We start from the raw sequence: 20,215 nt of genomic DNA, 5'->3' as shown, positions 1-20,215 counted from the left end.
GATGTGGCTTTCTTCCACTTTATAAAATAAATTTACAGGAAAAAAAAAAAAAAAAGTGAATCATTGCCTGCTTGCTTGCACCAGATCTCCTCAAGATCAGACATACACTAACGCCAGCACCAGAGAAGCTGCCCTTGCCCTCCCTGGTCTTGAGGACAGCACTGAGAATTGTCCCTTTCCTCAGGAAACCACTGGGTTCGCTCTGCCGTGTTGCAACGCCATAAGCCAGAGATGTCAAAGCTGATTCTAAACTCTAACAAAACAGGCACAAAACCATGATCAGATTCTAGCAACTCTTCATTAGTAGAATAGAAAATTTGTTTTTTTTTTTTCCCCCCCATTTTACTCTGGTCAGTCCTACATATCCCCAGAGACTCACAAGCCCGACCACCTTCTAGCTAGTAAGACTGTCTTCTCTCTACATTGCACTGTGTTTGCAAACTATTAATCTTTCATTAGTCTTAGTGGGTTCAAGTTTGGAACTTTAGACGCTCTTTATTTTCTTACTTAAAGCTCCTCCGAGTCTTTCTCTCTATGTCCATAGCAAATATTTTTTCTTTACTTTCCCTTCTGACCATTTTGACAGTCTTCTCTTTCTTTCCATGGCAGAACCTAGATCATTTCAGGTGGTTCAATTCAGCCTGTTTCATCTGAGTGTTTGGAAAATGGAACTTATTGAACTTACTGCTCTTCACATTGCCCATTTTTCTGCATCCAAAAAACCACCAAAACAATCAACCAGACAGAAAATCAGCAGCAAAACACATGCAAACAAAAAAGCAAATCCCGGGTCTGAGCAAGGCCCCAGAGCATTTTTTTTTTATCTCTTTAGAGCAGACTGGGGACTGAGAAGGGGCTATTCTTGAGAGGGTGTGTGCTATGCGAGCAGGAGTCTCTGTGCCATCTCAGGGGTCTTCACTCCTTCACTTTCTCATGTTATTCAAAACCAAGTTATATGCGTTTTTTACGTTTCTTAATTGTTAGGTTTATCCAGGTTATCTCAGCTACCTCTCCCCCACTAGCCTGGATAGCTGAGAGATTTGCATGCAGCTGATTTGAGCTATCATAGCCTGTAAGCCCACAAATGCTTTAAGCTGCTGCAAACCAGAAATGGCATCCAAAGCTTTCCTCACCCTATGTGGTGCAAGGACAAGTGGCTGGGTAGCCTTGCGCATCTAGGAGCAGGGAAGCAGTCCTGGTTAAAACCAACATTTTCCTTTGCCTTAATTTTGACCCAGATTAGTGACCCCTGTCACTCCCGGCCAGTTCACTGAGCAGTTGCACCTGCACTTATGCAGGCGCCCAGGGCTGTGCAGGAGCAGCCACAGGAGGGCAGGGATGCTGCGTTTGACAAATGACCCTAGAACCTCCCTCCCGCTCTCAGCTCCCTTTGCTCCACAGCTGTTTGTGATTCTTCATTAGCATAATTGTGTTAAAACATTGAGCAATTATTCCAGTCTTACCCTAGCTCCAAACTAACGGCTTTTGTTTTAAAAATGAATTTTTGCACTGAAAACTTGTCTATGTTCCCAGCTTTACCAGTCAGTTTAATGAAATATATTGCAGAGATCTTCTATCAGATCCTGGCTCTGCGCAAAAGGTATTGAAATTCAGTTCCAAATCTTGCAGAAGGAGAGCATGGGCTTGCTTCTTTTTGTACTTATATCTTTTAATCTGGCCATGACAACCATACATAAAGCCTGAACTTTCAAGAGAATAAACATCAGAAAATGAACCACTTCTTCTTGGGAAGATGCAAGGTTTAGCGAGGATTAGAGTTGAGTATTTAGTCGAGCACATCACCCATCTGATTCTATGACATGAAATGAATGCTCACCTCCCCTGTCACCTTGTAGACTGCTAGAGTGCCAAAGAAAGAAAAAGTGGGCCAGAAAGCTCATATTTTTGCCAACTCATCTTATGGGAGTGGAGAGGGCAGTTGCTTTGAATGCCAGTATATGAAGTAAGCGTGGGGAATGGTAAGGTCCAGAGGATAAGATGACGCAAAGCTTCTCCCCTGCCATGTTAAATCTAAGGCTTATATAAAAGTTATTAAATCCTAGGGAATGATTCAGGGCTATCATGCCACTGTAAGTATCAGCATGATGTTATCACTGCTCCTCTTGAAATCCCTTCTCACTTTGCTGTCTTCCTGATGTTGTTGATGCTCAGTGGTCTCAAACTCAATTGCAGAAAAAATGAGGGCGTGCTTTTCTGTATGTTTTTGACTATGGGGAATGTGGAAGTATTTCTCAGAGGGGCAGCATCCAGTGAGGAGGTCCTCTGGCTGTGGGCTCAGATGATAGCTAACACAGCGTCCTATATTTCAGTTATTTTGGATGCCAGACAGATTCATTCAATTTGTGTCTGTTTGGGGAGTCTGGATGAGCAGAGAGAATAATTCCAGAGCAGTAGGTGAATGTCTCTAGTTTCATAGCTGCTCAGACATAAAACATTACGGATAGCAATTTATACTTTCCTACAGCCCTGACACAGATGTTGGCCTCATGGGATGATTCATTTACACTTTTTCCAAAAAAAAAAAAAAAAAAAGTGGCAAGAGCAAGTCTTCCCTCAGACCCTTTATATTCTTTGCTGCAGATTTCATCAGGCCTGTTACCTTGTCTGAATTCTGACCAACTGGCTAGGAACATTTTTTTTTCTGCTTCAAAGAACATAAAGTTAAGCAATTAATCAGCATCCTTCAGGGACCCTCTGCACTGCCACAGTGGTTTCTCTGACAGAGGCTGTGTTACTGCACCCTGGGGTTCATTAAAAAGCATTCATTATGATATGCCTAGTCCTCATTCAAATGCACAGAAAGTCCACTTGCCTGGGTCCAGGACACAAATAAGTGTCATTGACTCAGCAGGAATTATACATATCTTTGAGAAGACTGCTCCAAAAATGGCCTTTTAATGACTGTTTTGTAAAGATGGGCAGATTAATTTTCTGGTAACCAGGAAAAAATATATATGAAGTACCATTACTGCCCGCAAGACTGGGAGAAGGAGAGAAAATATTATCATAAATGAAAATAGAGCAGTCCAGAGATTCAAGCACCAATCCTGGATCAGAATTCTGTAGCATTACCACACATTAGAAAAAAAGCAAGCCTGGAAGAATGTTTCAAATTTAACACAGCAAAAGTTTTTATCATTATTTATGCATTTGACAAAGATTTGATAATTGGAAAAATAATCCACTGAGATATAATCAACACTACATTTTCTGTATCAGTATGTATATCCAAATTTCCCTGTAAGTACAAAATCCAAATTCTGCCGAAGCCCGAGCCCTGGGATGTAGAGATGATTTCAGCAGTGTATATGCCCTTGGGTGTATCACCATATGGGGATCCCTCTTGATCTTGGCTAAGAGACATGCCACTGATTTGGTGGAGCATTTTAATGACAGGACGCAATCCTGACGGGGCATCTACGGGGTAATGTAATGTACATGTAACAGCAATATTTGATTTGGGCTGAGGAGAGCAGCTGCGGCCACAGTGAGAAAAGAGTTCACTGGTTTGTGAACACACAAAGATGTTTTTCTGGAGCGTCTAGGAAGCAACTTATTTCCTCCTTTCATGTTGGAGTAACTCATAACAAGAACGGCACATGCCCAGAGACCAGAGAGCAAAATGTTGTTAGCTCACTGTGGGGATATATCGGAATAAGAAGAAAGACAGGGAAGGAAGCACAGGATGCGTTTAAAGAAGCCAAAAGTGATGGCAAAGGGACTCCTGGTAAAGGTGGTAGAGACTCATCAGGATCAGGGATCCAGGTGGTGCTCTGAAATGAAAGATTTCTACCTTTATCATTGTCCCTGGAAAAGGCTCACTGGAGCTGTGTGCCTTCGGATGCACATATATCTCTCACGCCTGTGTGAAATACATTTGGGGCTGGATTTTTCTCTCCAATTAACTGACTGCAAGTTGCTACTTGTTTTGTGGCATTAGCTGCTGTGACTGAATAAACTACTCTTTTCTCATTTTTTAACAAGCAGGAATAACATGACTCACAATTTTCACAAAAAGTAAAAAGTTCTTGTTCTGTCAATAAATGAAGAAAACTGAAGATCTATAGAAATGCTGGGTATTCGTTTAATCGGAAGCTCTATAATCTCTATAAGTTTAATAGGGTGTAGGAGCAGTCATGGTAGCTAAGTTCCTAAGTATTATCGCCTTTATCAGGTATTTCAGGTATCTCAGCTATCTCATTACTGCTGGTAAGGAACTGAATTATTCTAGAGACCTCAAAGTGGGTAGGTTTACAAAATTGCTCGGTAGTGTCTTATTTGTGTTTTATTTATCATAGTTCACAACAAAGTTCCCACTTCAATTTGCATCTCCGAAATGAGTATGCATGTATTTCTGTGTACATCACTCTGTACTGTTCATTACTATGTGGTGAGAAGAATGGCTTTTTTGGGCTCATTAGCAGTTTTACTTAGCATGTAGTACATGTACATACCATCCATTAATCTGTTGTTTGGAGATAAACAGAAGTCTGGCAAGCATGCATTATGAGTGTTGGATTGGGAGAAATGCTGAATTGTGATTTGCATTTTATTTGCAATACAGTGACTTTTTTTTTCGCAGAAATTCATTGATACATTCCATATGCAAAAATACCTGAGATTTTTGTCAAAGCACATGCATATGTGTGTATCTTTATACTGATACCGGGAAAGGCAAATGACAGCTTACATCCATTTCCAAGGTTAAGATAGAGAATAAACTAGAAATTATCTTATATTAGCAGCTGAAAACTGCAATCTGAAATCCCTTTTGGAATTACCGAATTGCATATAAGAGTGTCTAGGAGACCCTTTAATTTGTGTCTATCTAAATAAGGCCAATGTATCAATGAGAAAAAAGAGACACGTGTGGGGAAATCACATATAATGAAAGCTAGTGACTATTCAGCTACAGCCTGCATTAAAAGAAACATTTAGAAAAGCAGAATAAGCAAATGAGAGTCACAGAGAAAAGGCAGGAATTGAGCATATACTAAAAACTCCACTGACAAAAACTTGCAGTAATGTTGCTAGATGAGAAAGACAGATGCTCCTTTTTTAACATTTTATCCTGCACAGAGAATGCCAGGGGAGAATTCCCACTGACAGCTAAATGCACTGCAACCCTTGCCATCTGGCAGAGGAGTCCGTCAGGGTTCAGCAGCGAGAGTAGGGAGAAACCCATGAGAACCTAATTTAACTAATACCATGTTGGGCAAATGGGAACCACTATGAAAGCTGAGGTGGCTGCCACCATGACCAAGACGAGGAAAGACGGGGAAGGACACAGCGACATTTAGAAGCAGGCGAGAGACAGGCACCCTACTGAGTGGTCTAGCCACCATGTGTGCACATGTGTATAACCACTCATGGGTGTCTTTTTCTTTTCCATCTTCAGGAAGAGGCAGCCAGAGTTCTCGCCCACCAGCCAGTGTCCGTCGGCACATGTGCAGCTTTGAAAAATCCCACACTGCAGTGAATGTGTAAGAGAAGCTGCATGACAAAGAGTGGTTTTACCCCTTGCTTTCTCTTTCTGATTGGTTTATAATGTCTAATGATGGGACAAATGTGGTGCATGTCATTAAAGATGGGAAATTTGCTTATGTTCCCTGTTTCACACAATGCCTTAATTTGATTGTCCAGATCTAATGAAGAGGATACTGGACAATTTTTTTTGTAGCTTTAATTCATTTTTTTTAAGCCTGTGCTTTCATTTGGAAATGCCTGCAACTTTGAAAATACATCTTTTTTGTACTAACTTTATCCTCTTTTTCCTTTTATCCAACTTACTTTTTTTTTTTTTTCAGTTTTGCGGTTTTGCATGGAGATACTATTATCCTGAGTGCTATAAGCAGCAATCTAGTGGCTGTCCCATGGCAAGACACTTGTGCTGTGCCCAGCTCTTGCTAACTGCGCTTGTTAGTGAGCTGCTGCTGCAGAGCCAGCAGAGGGAACACAGAAAACGCTGCTTTGGTGGGATTCACAGGACAGGGAAATCACGAGCAGGCACATGTAAAAGAAAATTGCAGAACCTGACCTAGGGAAAAACAGTTGCCCTAAACAATCTTTAAGTATAGCAGATAAATTTTGGCTAATATATACTTGTATATACAAGACATTCAAAATCTGAAACATTCCCCACTGAGTGAACAATAGCAAAATTCAACTGCTCAGAAAAAAAGCATAACAATGGCCCATCCTAAGCAAACACAAGGCCAGCAGAGAAACCACACTAGCTGTTGCAAAAATGGAAAGACTTCTCGTCTCTTCCAGGACAGATTTATGCTCTTTCCCATCTGAGAAATTACAGATGCAAAGCAACCCTCTCCCTGCCCCAGGGAAGGTTATGCAGTGACTAGGTGGAAACCTGCTTCTGATATACTTACACAGCATTTTGAGCAATATCATATTTGTACAGCTGGAGCGGCTGTTTAGTCCCTCTAATCAGTGACGCGTTCTTGCCCTAGATATGCTTTTGACAGTCAATGCTATTTGCAGACAGACAGCAATAATGTTAATTCAATCTGCCCTGTGGTTTGCAGATTAGAAGAAACATATATATTTGATGCAGTAGCGATGTTTTGCATGGTCTGGGCAGCAACTGTATTTACTCCTAAGAAAGTCAAGTTTACAAAGCCAATATAAAGAGCAGGACAAACATTTTGTTATTAACTTCCAGTGCAACAACAATGTGCCCTTCTTTTCTGATATGGAACAAACGCTACAGTTTCCCAGGGCACAGTCTGCCAATTGTTCGTCCAGAAAGATGGATTGTGAAGTGGAAATCCAACACAGACATGCCATTGGGAGGCAAAGAAAGGAGAATTCAACAGCAGATACTATTCAGAAAGTTTGGAGATGAGCTGTAGAAACCCTGAGCACAGGGAAGGCAGAAATTCCTGCTCTTTGCATGACCACTTGGGATTTTTTTTCTTTTTTAAGTTTGGAAGAAAAAAAAAACCTCATCCATAAGAATGCCTGAGAAACACCTCTAGTGTGTCTCAACCTAATGGATGTGGCTTTGAATGCTTGTGGCAGATGGACAGATAAGAAAGGCTTTAAAAAGCAGCTGTTTTCCCAGACCTGTTAATTCAGACCTGCTGAGCATGAAGCTTGCTATTTTGGCATATTCCTCCTTCCTCTGCCCTCTCTGTCCTGCTAGGGCTTGTGCTTTCCATTGACCATCAGTGCTACACTGCAGCCAGGGAACAGGCACATCCTCCATCAGCAGTCTCATGCCACAAGCTTTCTGGGGCTGCCAGCCTAGGATAAGCAGTGCAAGGCATGGGTCCGTCATGCCCCTGGATGCCCATCACCACCACATGGCCTCATATCCCAGTTCATCAGGATTGCAGCAACTAGCAAGTCTGGGTGTTCTCAGGGAAGCCCTGCTTTGCTATCCCAACATGCTAGAAATCATGACTGGTGTTACAGTGTACCTTGCTTTCCAGCTATAAAAAAATAGATGTAGGAATATGAAACACTTTTCTGTTGCTGTGCACCATAGTTGCAATTGGTTGTTCTTCTAAGAGCGATCTCCATTCCTCATATCTTCCTGGAGAAATCAAGAAATGCAGAAGAATGAAAATGGGATAATGAAAACTGATAATCACATGAAGAAACTCATAAATATCATGTTTGAGTTTTAGGGCTCTTTTCTTCCAAATTTGTCTAATCACTATCTTGGAAACTTCCAGATGCACCCATAAAACCCACTAGCCTTACTGGCTGAATAAGCTAATATAGCATGCTAGGAAGAGTTATATATGGCAAGTGAGGTGCTTCCTGGCTAAGCTTCTAGTGGCAACTGAGTGAAGTACGCTTTCAAAATAGGGCAAGAGCACTGGTAGCATGTTAGGGCAAGTCTGATGGCTCTTTGAGTGCTGTTTAAACTGAAAGAACCGTTCTCAAGCATATCAAAAAGTCTGAGAAGCTAAAGCGGGAGAAAGGTTTCACTGATTGCTATCTCCATAAAAGTGCATGTGCTGCACATTTTCTTTCAACAAATGTCCAGAGCAACAGGCTTTTACCTTAAGGCTCCTTAAGGAACAGTTAATACAGCTAGAATATATTCTGGATTTTCAATACAATTTTTCCCTTTTGTAATTTCACCTAGGTCTTTCTGTTGTGCATTTGTATACAGTATGAAATACCTGCCATCCTTGGTATTAATGCCTTTCAGAAGTTCTTTTTTTTTTTTCTTGTGGAGTTCCATCAAATTAAATATATTTTGCTATTTTGCCTTCCCCCCCTATACCCTCTTCTTTGCCCCCAGATGCTTTTTTCTTGTTGCTGTTCGTTATACAGCTTCCAGTTTGTCAACATCTTTCTGGTAATATGGTGTCCCAAACACTTTTGCATCAAAATCATAAAGGGATTACAGAAAGCAAGAACTAATTTCTCATTATCTTAATTACCATGAAACTACATTTACAGGAAAAGCATCCTAATATGTGTGCCATAGCATGGTGCTTTCGAGCACAAAATACAAAATCCATGGGGTATTTTTGTGCTTTATCATATTAAAAATGTATTAATGAGTGTTTCTTATTCAAAAGCAGCTCTAGAGCTTTTCCAACAATATTGCTCCTGTTGAAATACTTTGCAGCATGTTGCTAATCTTTGCAGTTTTCCAGTGTTACAGATTATTTTGCCTTAGTTGCATCTACCTGAACTATTCCTAAATTAATTTTGTTCTATCATTTTCTTCCCATGCTCCTAAGCTTTCCAGGTTCCTTTGCTCAACACATTGCAATATTCAGGTTGTACTTACTATGTTCCTTTTCAAGCCTGCCTGAAAAAAATGTTTCAGTTCAGGTATTGTCATTGACTGCGCTGTCATACCCATTTATTGGAATGTGCAGCATGAGGCACATCTCCAGATAATACAGACTGGCTTCTCCGTTGACATCAAAGTATCTATAATGATCTGCACTGCATTTTTTCTGTGCATTGACTTTATAATCCTTAAAAAAATACAAGGATGATCCAGTAAGATATTCTCATTATGAAGATTTTCCAGTTGTTATTTACCATTAGCAACAAAATAAACAGATTCATTTTTTTTCCTGGTAAAAGCATTGTTTTAATTTCAATTTAATTCACAGGTTTCTCATCTTAATTTCTTGAACACCAGCAGAATTTGCCTACCATTCAGGAAAAGTTAATTATCCTGAACTTTGTATCATCTATTAAAATAAGTCGCTTTGTCCAAGCCACACATTACTAATGTCATGTTAGAGGTATGCCAGTAATTATTAGTATTCAGTCCTTTATACACTTAACAGGTGTAATATTCCCATACCTTTGCTGAACTAGGTAAGTATGATCTGTGACATATACTAAAGTTGTCACTCTTAAAGTACATTGAAGCAATGCCTTCAGTGATATAAAAGTGCCTACATAGTCATTATACCTAATTGTTTTGCTCACAAGTAAGTCCATTTATTTCAGGACAGTTGCCTATACCTGAACTGCTGGACGTGGACGTGCTCTCCTGCTCTTGGGACCATACACAAGCCTGGTAGCAGCCCAGCTCCATGCTAGTGTGGGTACGAAGCCTCTGCCGCCAGCCCTGGCTCCGCTTACCCCCTGGAGAGCCCCCCAGGTCATAGAGGCCAGGGGAGCTCTGGGGTCCGGCCTAGGGTTTCTGGCCCAGGCCTTGGGGCTCCTGTGAAGAAGGAGCAAGTCACAGTGCCCCTCAGACATGGGTGGGTGCAGGGGGTGCTACTGCACCCACTTTACTGTTACTATTTCAATTTAAAAAAGAAAGAAGAAACAAACAGTGCGTTACCAATAGGACCATGCATATTAAAAAGCTTGTGTGTATCTAAGATTGAAGTAATGTTACACTTTCGCTGTATAATAACTAATGAAGGAAATAATTAGGTAAGAAGATATATTTGAGTAAGCCTTGGCAAGGCAGAGGGTGAGAACAGGCACTTCTTGGCTTGTGCTCTCTCATACTAACCCTAATATCTTCAGGCTGTGCCTCTGTGATAACATCTTGTGTTTTCCTGTATTTCGTGCCTACCTACTCTTAGTGTTAACAGTTGCCATGATACATTTAAAGTAGCCATCCAATTTATATAGAACAAGATATCCCATGTGCAAGGGAAGGGAAGGAGGGAGGAGTAAGAAGTTAGTTCAGTCCTTTAAATTTTCAAAAACTCTGGTGGGAGGTTAAACTTTAGTTATACAGTACCACAGCGAGAACAGGAGTCACATTCTGAGAAGTGCTGCTACATTCTCTTATCAGTGAGAAGGGGATTACACTGTAAATGAACTAAAACTGAAATTGTGTGTGATTTTTTTTCCTTTAGGTGATAGTAAATGTGACTTACCAGGCAAAACCCTGAGCATACACTTTAATGGGGCTGTGGTAGATGATGGATCCCAGTCCTGGATGATCCATAGGGAGGTTAAACCTGGGTTAGAAAAGCAGACAAATCCCTGGAAGTAACGCTTCAAATAACTGCCCTTGCAGGAACATGCTAACCCATGCAGCTTCCTTGGTTACTGAGTGGTAGAGGTGCCAGCTGCAGCTCACTGAATAGCCCTGAGAAGATGGTCCCATTCAGCACAGGGAGATATTACTATGCTGAGTTTAAAACATGTTATGCCCTTGATCAAATCCAATGCCATGGTGGCTCTATTAAAGTACATACAATAATGGAAGAGACCTTCAAGACACCAGCGAAGCATCCACAGCACACTGCAGCACAGGCACTAGCCTTAAGATTTAAACTGGTTAGCTTGGCTCCTGGGAATTAGGGCAGAGCCTGGCTCAGGTGAATTACTGCTGCTTATGTGACTGCAAAGGTGACAGAAATCTTGTCGACGGTTAACTGCCCTGCTTTAAATGTGACTGCAAAGGTGACAGAAATCTTGTTGATGGTTAACTGCCCTGCTTTAATCAGGATAGGAACTTCCCTGCTGGCTTTCCTAGCCTGGGACCCATGAAAAAAAGTGTTGTTTGGGCTGAGAAAGGCTTTGCAGCATGCAAGACTTCTGGACAAGCTGCTGCTTTTGCCCTACTGTCCTTCCTTTTAAACCGGAGGAGCTCTTTGTCAATCACTGTGCTTGGCGGCTTCTCCAGCTGTGGCACAGAGACAAGCACCTTGTTGCCTAGATGCCGAGCCATTTTCCCAATATGTCCTTTTCTAAAGTTAATATAATCAAAGCACCCTGTAAGTATTGTACTGCTTAACCATTTCATATGGTGTTATTTACAGACTACTATGTGTAAAACAATCAAGGCAAAAGAGACATCTGTTCAGGCACACAGGACTGAAAGTTCACCTAATTCACTGCATTCTTGGTCTCAGGCCACAGCTTCACTGGTGAGAAATAATCAGGACCAGAGCTGCATGGGCAGTACCTTGACGACCTTAGACCATCAATTCATGTCTTCACCTCTACTCTTTCTTCAAGTAATTGTTAAGGCCTAAAGTTCTTTACTGGGTTATCTGGTGTCTGTATTCATCAGTCTTATGCAGAGAATATGTTATAAAGCTTGATGTATGTGCTAAAGACAACACCTTTAGTTAACAAAGAAAAGTAGTGACAGACAGATCTGCACAGGGAACTCAGATACTTAAAGGAATCCCACAGAAGAATTATACTGCTGTTTATTCTTCCCACATACGAAAAGCCTGGAAAAAACCGTTGTGAAAACTGAGAAACTTCAGCTAAACTCAATGTACATCCTTACCTATAAAACACAAAAAATTCCATCTTTTATGTGTTGATAGGATATCCATGAAGACGTCTGAATATTTGGGCTAGATGCAAGGATATGAGGAAGTTAGACTTCGGGAGTTACATTGGATAGATTTTGCTATAAACCTTAAGTTCCCTTGACTCTGTCACTCCTCAGTGACTCTGAGGAGTTGTCATCAAAGTTTTACAGCAAGGCACTGAGCTCAATCCTGTCTAAGCATGCCTGCATTTTCTTAGCCAGATCTATCTGTCTGACAAGAGCTGTGGGGCTACAGCTATATAATTCAAGGGTGAAAGGCCATCAGTGAGAGTAATGTCCTCACCATCAGTTTATGAACTCCACAAAAGGACCCTGCTGGTTGTGGAACAGTTGGATTAAACCAGAGCTCTCTGCACTGAGACCTGTGCTGCAGTCTGTGTAGATGGATCATAGACCAGGCAAAAGAGACATTTCTTTCTGATAGCTGGCTTTGGTTCTAAAACCAGCATCCTACACTTTTATTCACTTCTTGACAAAAGACAACAAGGGAAGGAGGAACTCTTGGGGGTCAAATCACAGAAGATCTGTAATGTCTTTTTTGTGAAAAGTTTCAGGGAACCATTTTGCCTCACTTGATTCCCCAGGCGAAATTAAGACTGTCCTTTTAGATACCATATTCACTGCCAGAGGAATGTCACACTGTCCTTTCAAGCACAGATCACCTGCTCTTCTTCACTAGTTTTCTTTTTCATGGAAGTGGAATTTGCATCATATCCGAGCAGTCAGCATGAAGTCTAAATTCTGAAAAAGCTGTATAAAAAAAACAGAGAGGAAGTTAAAGGAGATGAATAAATACACAGTGGACATGAAATGGGTAACCTTTTAATTGGCAAAATCAATATAACACCAGTCAGTCTCATCTCCCTGTCAGGCAAGAGAGCATCATGTTTTCATTACCCCAACTGCAATCTGCTTTGATGTTCTCTCCTGCGTATGTGTGGAACAAAACATTTTTCCTCCCATTTTAACGGGTTGATTATTCTGATTTTAGTCTTTTCTCATTGACACTTCCTTCATAAAGAAGGTGACGCTCACTTAATAAATAGTGATCATGCCTCCCAGGAGAGGCGCTGTGCCTTACAAGTTAGTCATCATGAAGCGGACGAGGTCAGGAGGAGTAAGCCCTGGCAAGCAGAGGCAAGGCACTCCAGCAGCACAGGCTTTCCTCCTGGAGCACATCAGGAACAGGAGGATCTGGAATGAGCAGTTTGCTTGCGGTTGGATATTGTGTTCTCAGTGTAACTGCATGGAGCGCAGCAGCTGGCTTGGGCCCCCTTAGGCACATGATAGAGCGTGCTAGGGAAGAAGGGAGTCCGAACAGAAGAACTTCAGGGTGAGGGGGAGGCTAACAGAAGAGGGGGAAGTTTTATCCGAAGAAAGAGATAGTCAGCTCCTTAGAATAGCAGTGTTTACTCTGATGCAAAATACAAAATCTTGCAAACAAAATGAAATAAGCACTAAACAGATGGTATGAGGGGGTTTTTCTCATTCAAAAGTGAGATAATGCACCAGAGCTAGATACAAAGAAGAAAGTGTTGCTGAAGTGGACTTAGCACAAGCTGGTAATCATGACTTTTTTTTGGTTTGTTTCAGAAAAGCTTTTTGCGGTATTTGTTAAGATATAGCATCAGCAAAATACAGCATGGGAGCACTTGACTTATGTTAATGTCTACAAGCAGGGACTTGTTTTGAGCTGCAAGGAGACAAAACACATTTCTGTGTGAAGTGTTTGTAAATCTTGATATGTTAAAATGTGACTTTAAAAATCTTTTACTTCCAATGGTTACATACATTTACTTATCTTTATAAATCTTCAAAAAGAAAGTCATATCACAGCTCATTCTGATCAAAATTGGAATGCTTCTAAACCTTCACTTTTATCTTTTCATTGATCAATATAATATAGAGGCTTCATTCTTCAGCAAGAACTTTTTTCTCCCCTAGGTGAAAGCTCTAAATCCAAACAGCTCCAGATCCTACCAAGCTTTAGAGAGTTATGAATCTTTCAGATTGGTCTTTTCTTGTGGGCCGTTTCCCAGAGAGGATGAGCCCAGAGATCCAGTGTTGGAGTCCAGCATTGGAACTGACCTTCACAGTTTGGATCCATCTCAAATTCTTTTTTTTTTTCCTCCAAGAATATTTATTGCTCAACAGAAAAGTGCCTATGTATATTTTTTCCCTCTTGACTGTAGATTTACCAGACTATCTAAATTGTACCGGTTTCTGCAAGCTTTCAAAGTTGGCCACTAATTATAAAAGTCAACAGGTAATTATTTACTCCCTGAAAATGAGGAGGACTGCAGTTCAATCAGGAAAAGCAAACTATTTAGGCAGGTACCTGAGATTGTATGCAAGACAAGTGATCTCCCTTGGCATTTGCGATAAGAACAGGCAGCACAACTATGCCATCCTCTCACCCGTATCGTCTCCTTCTGCACTGCAATCACAGCACCCCGAATTCAGTCCTTTGTTTCCTTTTACCCTCTAAGGGATGAAACCCTGAGATAAGGCTGCTTTGTGCAGATAATCTCACAATTTCTCTCTGGTTTGCACTCAGATGATATATGTTATAATTTGTGAATGATGTCTACTGGTTTGACCTGCAATTAAACAATTGTTTGGTCCTCTTACCTGGCATTCAGCTCTCTACCCTACCTGCTTTGAGGGGAATCTGTGATGTTCCCTGTGAAAGTGCAGAGAAAGTAAAGCAAACAAACAAACAAACAACAACAAACAAACACTGTAGTTCCTGAGATACAGCCTTAACCCTCAGGTTCTCACTCAACCAAACAGCCTAGCGTTTCGAAGGGAGCTAACCCACATGAGGAGTTGGAAGGTTCGACTCACCATGATCCTGTTGCTGTTTGTTCCCCACCCACACCAACTGTGTTAAGTCCCAGCATTTCCTCCTTTTTTGTAAATAACGGTCACTTGGGAAGAGTTGTATTTGGTCTGCCCTAACTGTACAGAAGGAATCTCTACGGCAAAAGAAGCTCAGGGGACCCGTGAGTGCTCTCTGTAGCCTTAGTCATGCATATGAAAACAAGAGGTGGCCAACAAACTGAATGAGCAGCCAGAAGACCTAAGTGTACTTTGCCTCCTACCTGAAAGAGGCCCTGGGCCTCCTTCTTTTCTGTAGTGGCTGATATATTTCAAAGTGTGAATGGTGGCCAGAGAATGAAAAGGAAAGGGGGAATCATTAACAGCTCCTCCTGCTACCTTGAGTGCCAAAAGCTAGGGCTGTGCATTGTTTTTCCTCCAACAATTTGGAAATATTTCCTATAAACTGTAATCAGGCTTAATTAAAGCTCTTCCTGTGACTTGTTTTCTTTGCCTCCCCCCTACAAGGTACAGTGAATGAACCTAGATACAAACCAAAAGAGTCCTCAAAACACAGCCAACTTTCCTTGAACCCTTCCCATGCACTGGGCTTTCTACAACAACTGTGGGGTGGGCAACCAGGAGGATGAAAATTGCTGTAACTGCTGCTGTTAAGAGATGTTTTTACTTTCCTCTGCAATATTTCTCCCTGCTTCCTTTTGGGAGGGCAAAACCCGCCTGGATGCGACTGGGTGCTCTGTGCTCTGGGTATCCCTGCTGGAGCAGGGGGGTTGGACTAGATGATCTCTAGAGGTTCCTTCCAACCTTAACCATTCTGTGATGCTGTGTGATGCTGTGACATGAAGAACTGGGGGTGGAGGGAGAGATGATTAATGAAGCAAAGCAAAGCAGCCAGTATTTCTGTAGGCTTGTTATATTGTCCATGTGTGCATAATGTAAATGCAAATAAACCCATCTTTATTTTATTCATAGTTCTAATGGAAAGTCTGTGTCATGGTCTGAACCAGGTGGAAGCGAAGTTCCCAAGGGACAACACATGTGGCACAGACTCTCAGTGCATGTGAAGAGCCAGGAGGCAGGGTGCAATCAGACTGCAGTGATCAAACCCCTCACTAAAAGCTTCCATGGCCAAGGCAAGAGCCTGACTTTTTCCGACATCAGCAGTAAGACTCTGTACAACGTGGTGGAGGAACAGGAGAGCGAACCCGTCCGCTTCGCGCAGCCCGGCAGCCCCTCCATGGTGGTGCACAGGCGGGTGGCCATGACGCCGCCCCTGCCGGCCACAGCGGAGGAGACCCGCCTCTTCCTGCCCGAGCAGTCCCCCAAGAACCTGCCTCTGCAGCCGCGCTCCCTCATGGAGCAGCTGCAAGGAGTGGTCAACAAGTTTGCCCCCAGCATCCCTGACTTCAATGGTGCGCTCCCCTCACCCGGCTCGGGCAACAGTGTGCGGCCCGCACACCAGGGGCAGTCCCCACCGCCTCCTGTCCAGGAGGCCGTCACCTTCAGCCAGGAACCTGCATCCCCCCTGCCCGAGGACGTGCAGAGCGAGAAGCTGAAGCTCATCCAGGGCTACGTCTACGAGAAGAACCCAGAGGATGAGGAGGACGAGGAGGATGAGCCGGCAACCAGCAAACTGACTTTGGAGGACTCTCCGGCACTGACGCCCCCTTCCCCTTTTCGGGATTCAGTGGCTTCGGGCAGCTCCGTGCCCAGCTCCCCTGTGTCAGAATCGGTGCTTTGCACCCCCCCAGACATGACCTATGCCTCTGTCATCCTGAGGGATTACAAGCAAAGCTCATCCACCCTGTAGAGAGGGATGCTGCCAAGATGGGACAAGGAGGACTACAGCATCTGCCCTTTGGGAGATCCTGGGGGAAAAAGTCTCCCGAGGGTGCGGGAGAGGGGGAAAGCAGAAAATGAAATGACAAAAACTTTATCCTGAATTCAAAAAAAAAAAAATCCATTCTGAGGGCTCAACATTCTCTAGTTGTTAAAAATATTTTACTTTGAGAAGATGATAGGAAAATGTAACAAAGCACAAACCCAATAGACAATTTCTATAGCAAAAAAATGAATAAACACACAGGAAAAAAAAAGTCACAGTCACATCCTCTCTTGGCAATGTTTGAAAAGGACTCTGGGAAGCGTGACCTCGGAGGAGTCGTTAGCACATCTCGTGACTGTAATCTGTCTGCTACAGAAGCAACAAATCCAGGCACCAGGAAGGTGACTGTGGCAAGGAGAAATGGAGCTATTTGTATATGAGACACATATGCATAAATGATTTTTTTTCTCGTTTCTATAGCTGGTATAATAATGTGTAATATTTTGGGGGATGAGGAGTACAGGAAATCATATGGCTCAGTGATTTTTGTCTAAATGATTTGTTCCTCGTAATAGATTTCTTTTGGTGGTGGTGGTGGAGAGGTGTCTTCTTGAACGATGATTGTGAAGAAAGGCAGGACTATTATCAAGTTGAGACTTGAGAAGGTATTGGGGAAACTCCTTTCGGTGGTATTTTTGATGTGATAAGGACTTAAAAGAACATCCTTTTGTATAAGATTGTAAACCATGTGGCTAAACTGTTACACAACGTTCACTGTAGCAGAACAATATTTATTGACTAACTTTTCATAATATACTTACCATGTGATTACATCTTTCCTTTATGTTACTTTTGAATCAAATACATTGGGAAGCAGCTGTATACTCAGAGCAACCACTACTACACTGAAGCAAAGGCGATTCCATACTGGGGATTACAGAGCCAGTCCAGAAGCAAGAGAGTGAGCAAACATTTGTGTCTCTGTATGCGTGTGTACAGTATGTGTGAACTGTAGTGTCTAATAACTACTAACTACCACTGGAAGATTGTCTTATGAATATACTATGAATATTTTTATGTTTCAATCATGTTTTATATCACATTGTTACAAATATTCAATAGATCTTTGGAGATTTGTATGCTGTGCTACCACATTTTTTCATATAAAGCTCAGACAATTGTTACCCTTATAATGGGGTGCTTTAGTTTGCAGATATTTTATGAAGTAGACATATGGTACTAATAACTAGTGCATTGAGAACTTGTTATTTTAAGTGTTTGCAGCCAAGTGTGGTTAAGAAACAAAAGAAAGAAAACAAAAAAGAGGAAGTCTGTTTTAGAAATCTTGTGCCAGTATAAACCTATACAGGTAGGGCAGGGAAATGTATTGAAACTATTGAGTTGCTTCTGATAATTAAAAATAAAATTATGTCCAGGCAGAAATTTTCATCAGTGCTTAATGTGTACATAAATATCCAGGTTTTGTTCTAAACTGTTCTTTTAATCTGTTTATTACGTTTAGTTGTATGTTCTTTTTACACACTTCCACTTCTTCAAATAAATATAGAATCTTGTTATCTTAAAAGTCACTTGTAGGTAGTTGTAGCGCTGTCATTCATTCCTCCTCCTCTGACCTTCATATGTTTCCTGGATATGGACCTACTCCAACGCACCTTGGTGGCATGTTCAAAGTCCAGATCTAATTGCTGTGGTTTGAACTTAATTATATTTAATATTATCTTACATATGTATATGACATATATTCAGATAGCATTTTAGCTCCTGTGAACTTTGATAGTGGTGCTGGATTTAGCTGAGGGTCTGTCCCACGTTTTTACTTTATTTTGCACTATTTCCAAAGGAATCTTTTCATGTTAAAATAGTTGCAAAAAATGATTTTTAATTATGCTCATTGTGTAAATTCTGTCAGAGTTTTTCTGAGTTCATTATATTTCTACTCTTCTTTCTTTCCATTTGTATTTTAAGAAGTTCTGTTGCCAGTCATCGTGTTTTCTCCTAAGATCCAAATTTCGTTACTTTAGTATATAGCAGAGGTGTTGGAAGATTTGGCTGCTGTTCCAAATCAGATGTAATCTCTATTCCTGATGCTCTTTTCATGGTGTTTGTTACTTTCAATGCGACTAGTAGCCAATTGTTATCATCATCCCAATGTGGAAAGCATGAATTGACTTTGCCCAAAGTTACATTTTTGTTTTTGTCAGCAGATTGATGCTCTATAATGAACTAAAAACACCTGGGGGGTTGGTTGATTTTTGTCTGCTTGGTGCTTTGGGGATTTTGTTGTTATTAGTTTCTTTTTTTAATGCTAATTATGTATTGAAGTGATGATAAAATACGATGTTTTCTTTGCTGATCACCACATTAGCAATGAATTTTATCTTCTTATAATCTTAGTATAAGATGCTTCGTGCTGTTTCTGAAAAGCACAGGGCTGGTACTATGAAGTACAGTCTTTGAAGAAATGAGGTAGATAAGAAAAAGAAACACAATAGGCTAATATAGTCAGGGAGATGGCAATATGGCTGGGTACTGTAGTTTTCATAGCTGTCTGTTTTGAACATATTAAGCACTGACTTTATTACTGCAATGTAATTATATCATGAGTAGTTTTCTTGAGATTTAGTATATTAACTCTTAGTTTGTAATTGTTAAAACTGAAAACATACACATACATAAATATATATAAAGAGCAAGAACTCACCTCGTGTATGTAGTTGTATGATCTATGAAGCTTCCTGTAAAAGTACCTTCTTTGGGTCTGTCAAATGCTTGATGAAAACTGCCTTTTTGTCAAAATGATCTTGAAAATGCTGTAAAATAAATATTTTCTATTTATTATTTAAAAATAGAATACCAAGATTATTAATTTTTGCTTCCTAAGTTGAAAAACACCCATGTCTAGTAGTATTTGTTCCAGAGCTTTTCAGCATCGTGTTCAAAATGCTCTAATGGAGGTAGGTATTGGCTAGCCTTGGCATGTACATGAGGCGATGGAGAGATTTTTGTTTAGAAAACAGAAAATGGCTTTCTGCGTTGCTGGTAAAGATCAGGAGTACCATGGGTAGGTGTCAAGGTTGGCAAGTTGTAGAAAAAATTTACTGGGAAATGTTGGGAAATTTTGCTTTCCAAGGAACTGGGGAAATCCCAGCCCTTCACTGGAACTACTCCATGAATTTTTGACTCTGTGGGATGCCAACTTCTCCCATTCTAGAAACTCATTCATGCTTTTTTAAGGCTATTAGTTACAGGCACTGATCCATCCCTGGCATTTTGTGCTTCAACTGCCTCTGCTTATAGCAAAGTACTGGGACTCCTGACTCCTGTTCAGCTCTGTGATTTCCTCACATGGTGGCTTTTTAGGGGCCACTGGATTGCCGTGTGCCTCAGGAATGTGGGATGTGTTAAGAGAAAATGTCTTCTGGTGCCCTAGTTCAAACCCAAATAACTCTAAACATAAAAAACCTAGCTCTCCTCTTTCTGCTTGGGAATAGGATTGTTTCTAGCGGCTCCGTTTTGCATCTGACCTTGTAAGAGCATTCATGTGAGGGGTTATGCCACTTGTAGCTACTGCATGGCAGGAATACTTCCACGGAGTGCTGTTACATTTCGCGGTAAGCGCTAACAAGTTTCGTCCCTTCGCATATGGAAGAGTTTCTGTCTGCTTGTTTTGGAGGCAGGCTGAATAAAATCTAAACGAGCCATTTCTTAGTGAAGGTTGTGCTGACCATATGGCCTTGATCACTAAA

The 20,215-nt window shown here is 41.3% G+C and overlaps 1 protein-coding gene across 3 annotated transcripts in view; it reads left to right on the top strand.

Moving 5' to 3' along the window:
- Positions 1-16,514, top strand: part of GRM1 (glutamate metabotropic receptor 1) — a 173,249-nt gene extending 156,735 nt beyond the window's left edge. The window contains exons 8-9 of one of the 3 annotated variants that reach the window (XM_010224617.2): positions 5,420-5,504; positions 15,631-15,811. In XM_010224617.2, the coding sequence (XP_010222919.2) occupies positions 5,420-5,480 (61 nt within the window). In that variant the 3' untranslated portion in view covers positions 5,481-5,504; positions 15,631-15,811. Of the gene's footprint in view, positions 1-5,419; positions 5,505-15,595 lie in introns of all 3 variants that reach the window. The other 2 variants (XM_088537036.1, XM_088537035.1) reach the window with 2 other exon arrangements.
- Positions 16,515-20,215: the final 3,701 nt, after the last annotated feature.

The sequence above is a fragment of the Tinamus guttatus genome, unplaced genomic scaffold (assembly GCF_059628265.1).
Source record: "Tinamus guttatus ecotype Peru unplaced genomic scaffold, ASM5962826v1 Tinamus_guttatus_pri_ptg000716l, whole genome shotgun sequence".
NCBI classification, from domain to species: domain Eukaryota; kingdom Metazoa; phylum Chordata; class Aves; order Tinamiformes; family Tinamidae; genus Tinamus; species Tinamus guttatus.
The sequence above is the reverse complement of the archived record's forward strand: the minus strand, read 5'-3'. Positions and strand labels throughout refer to the sequence as shown.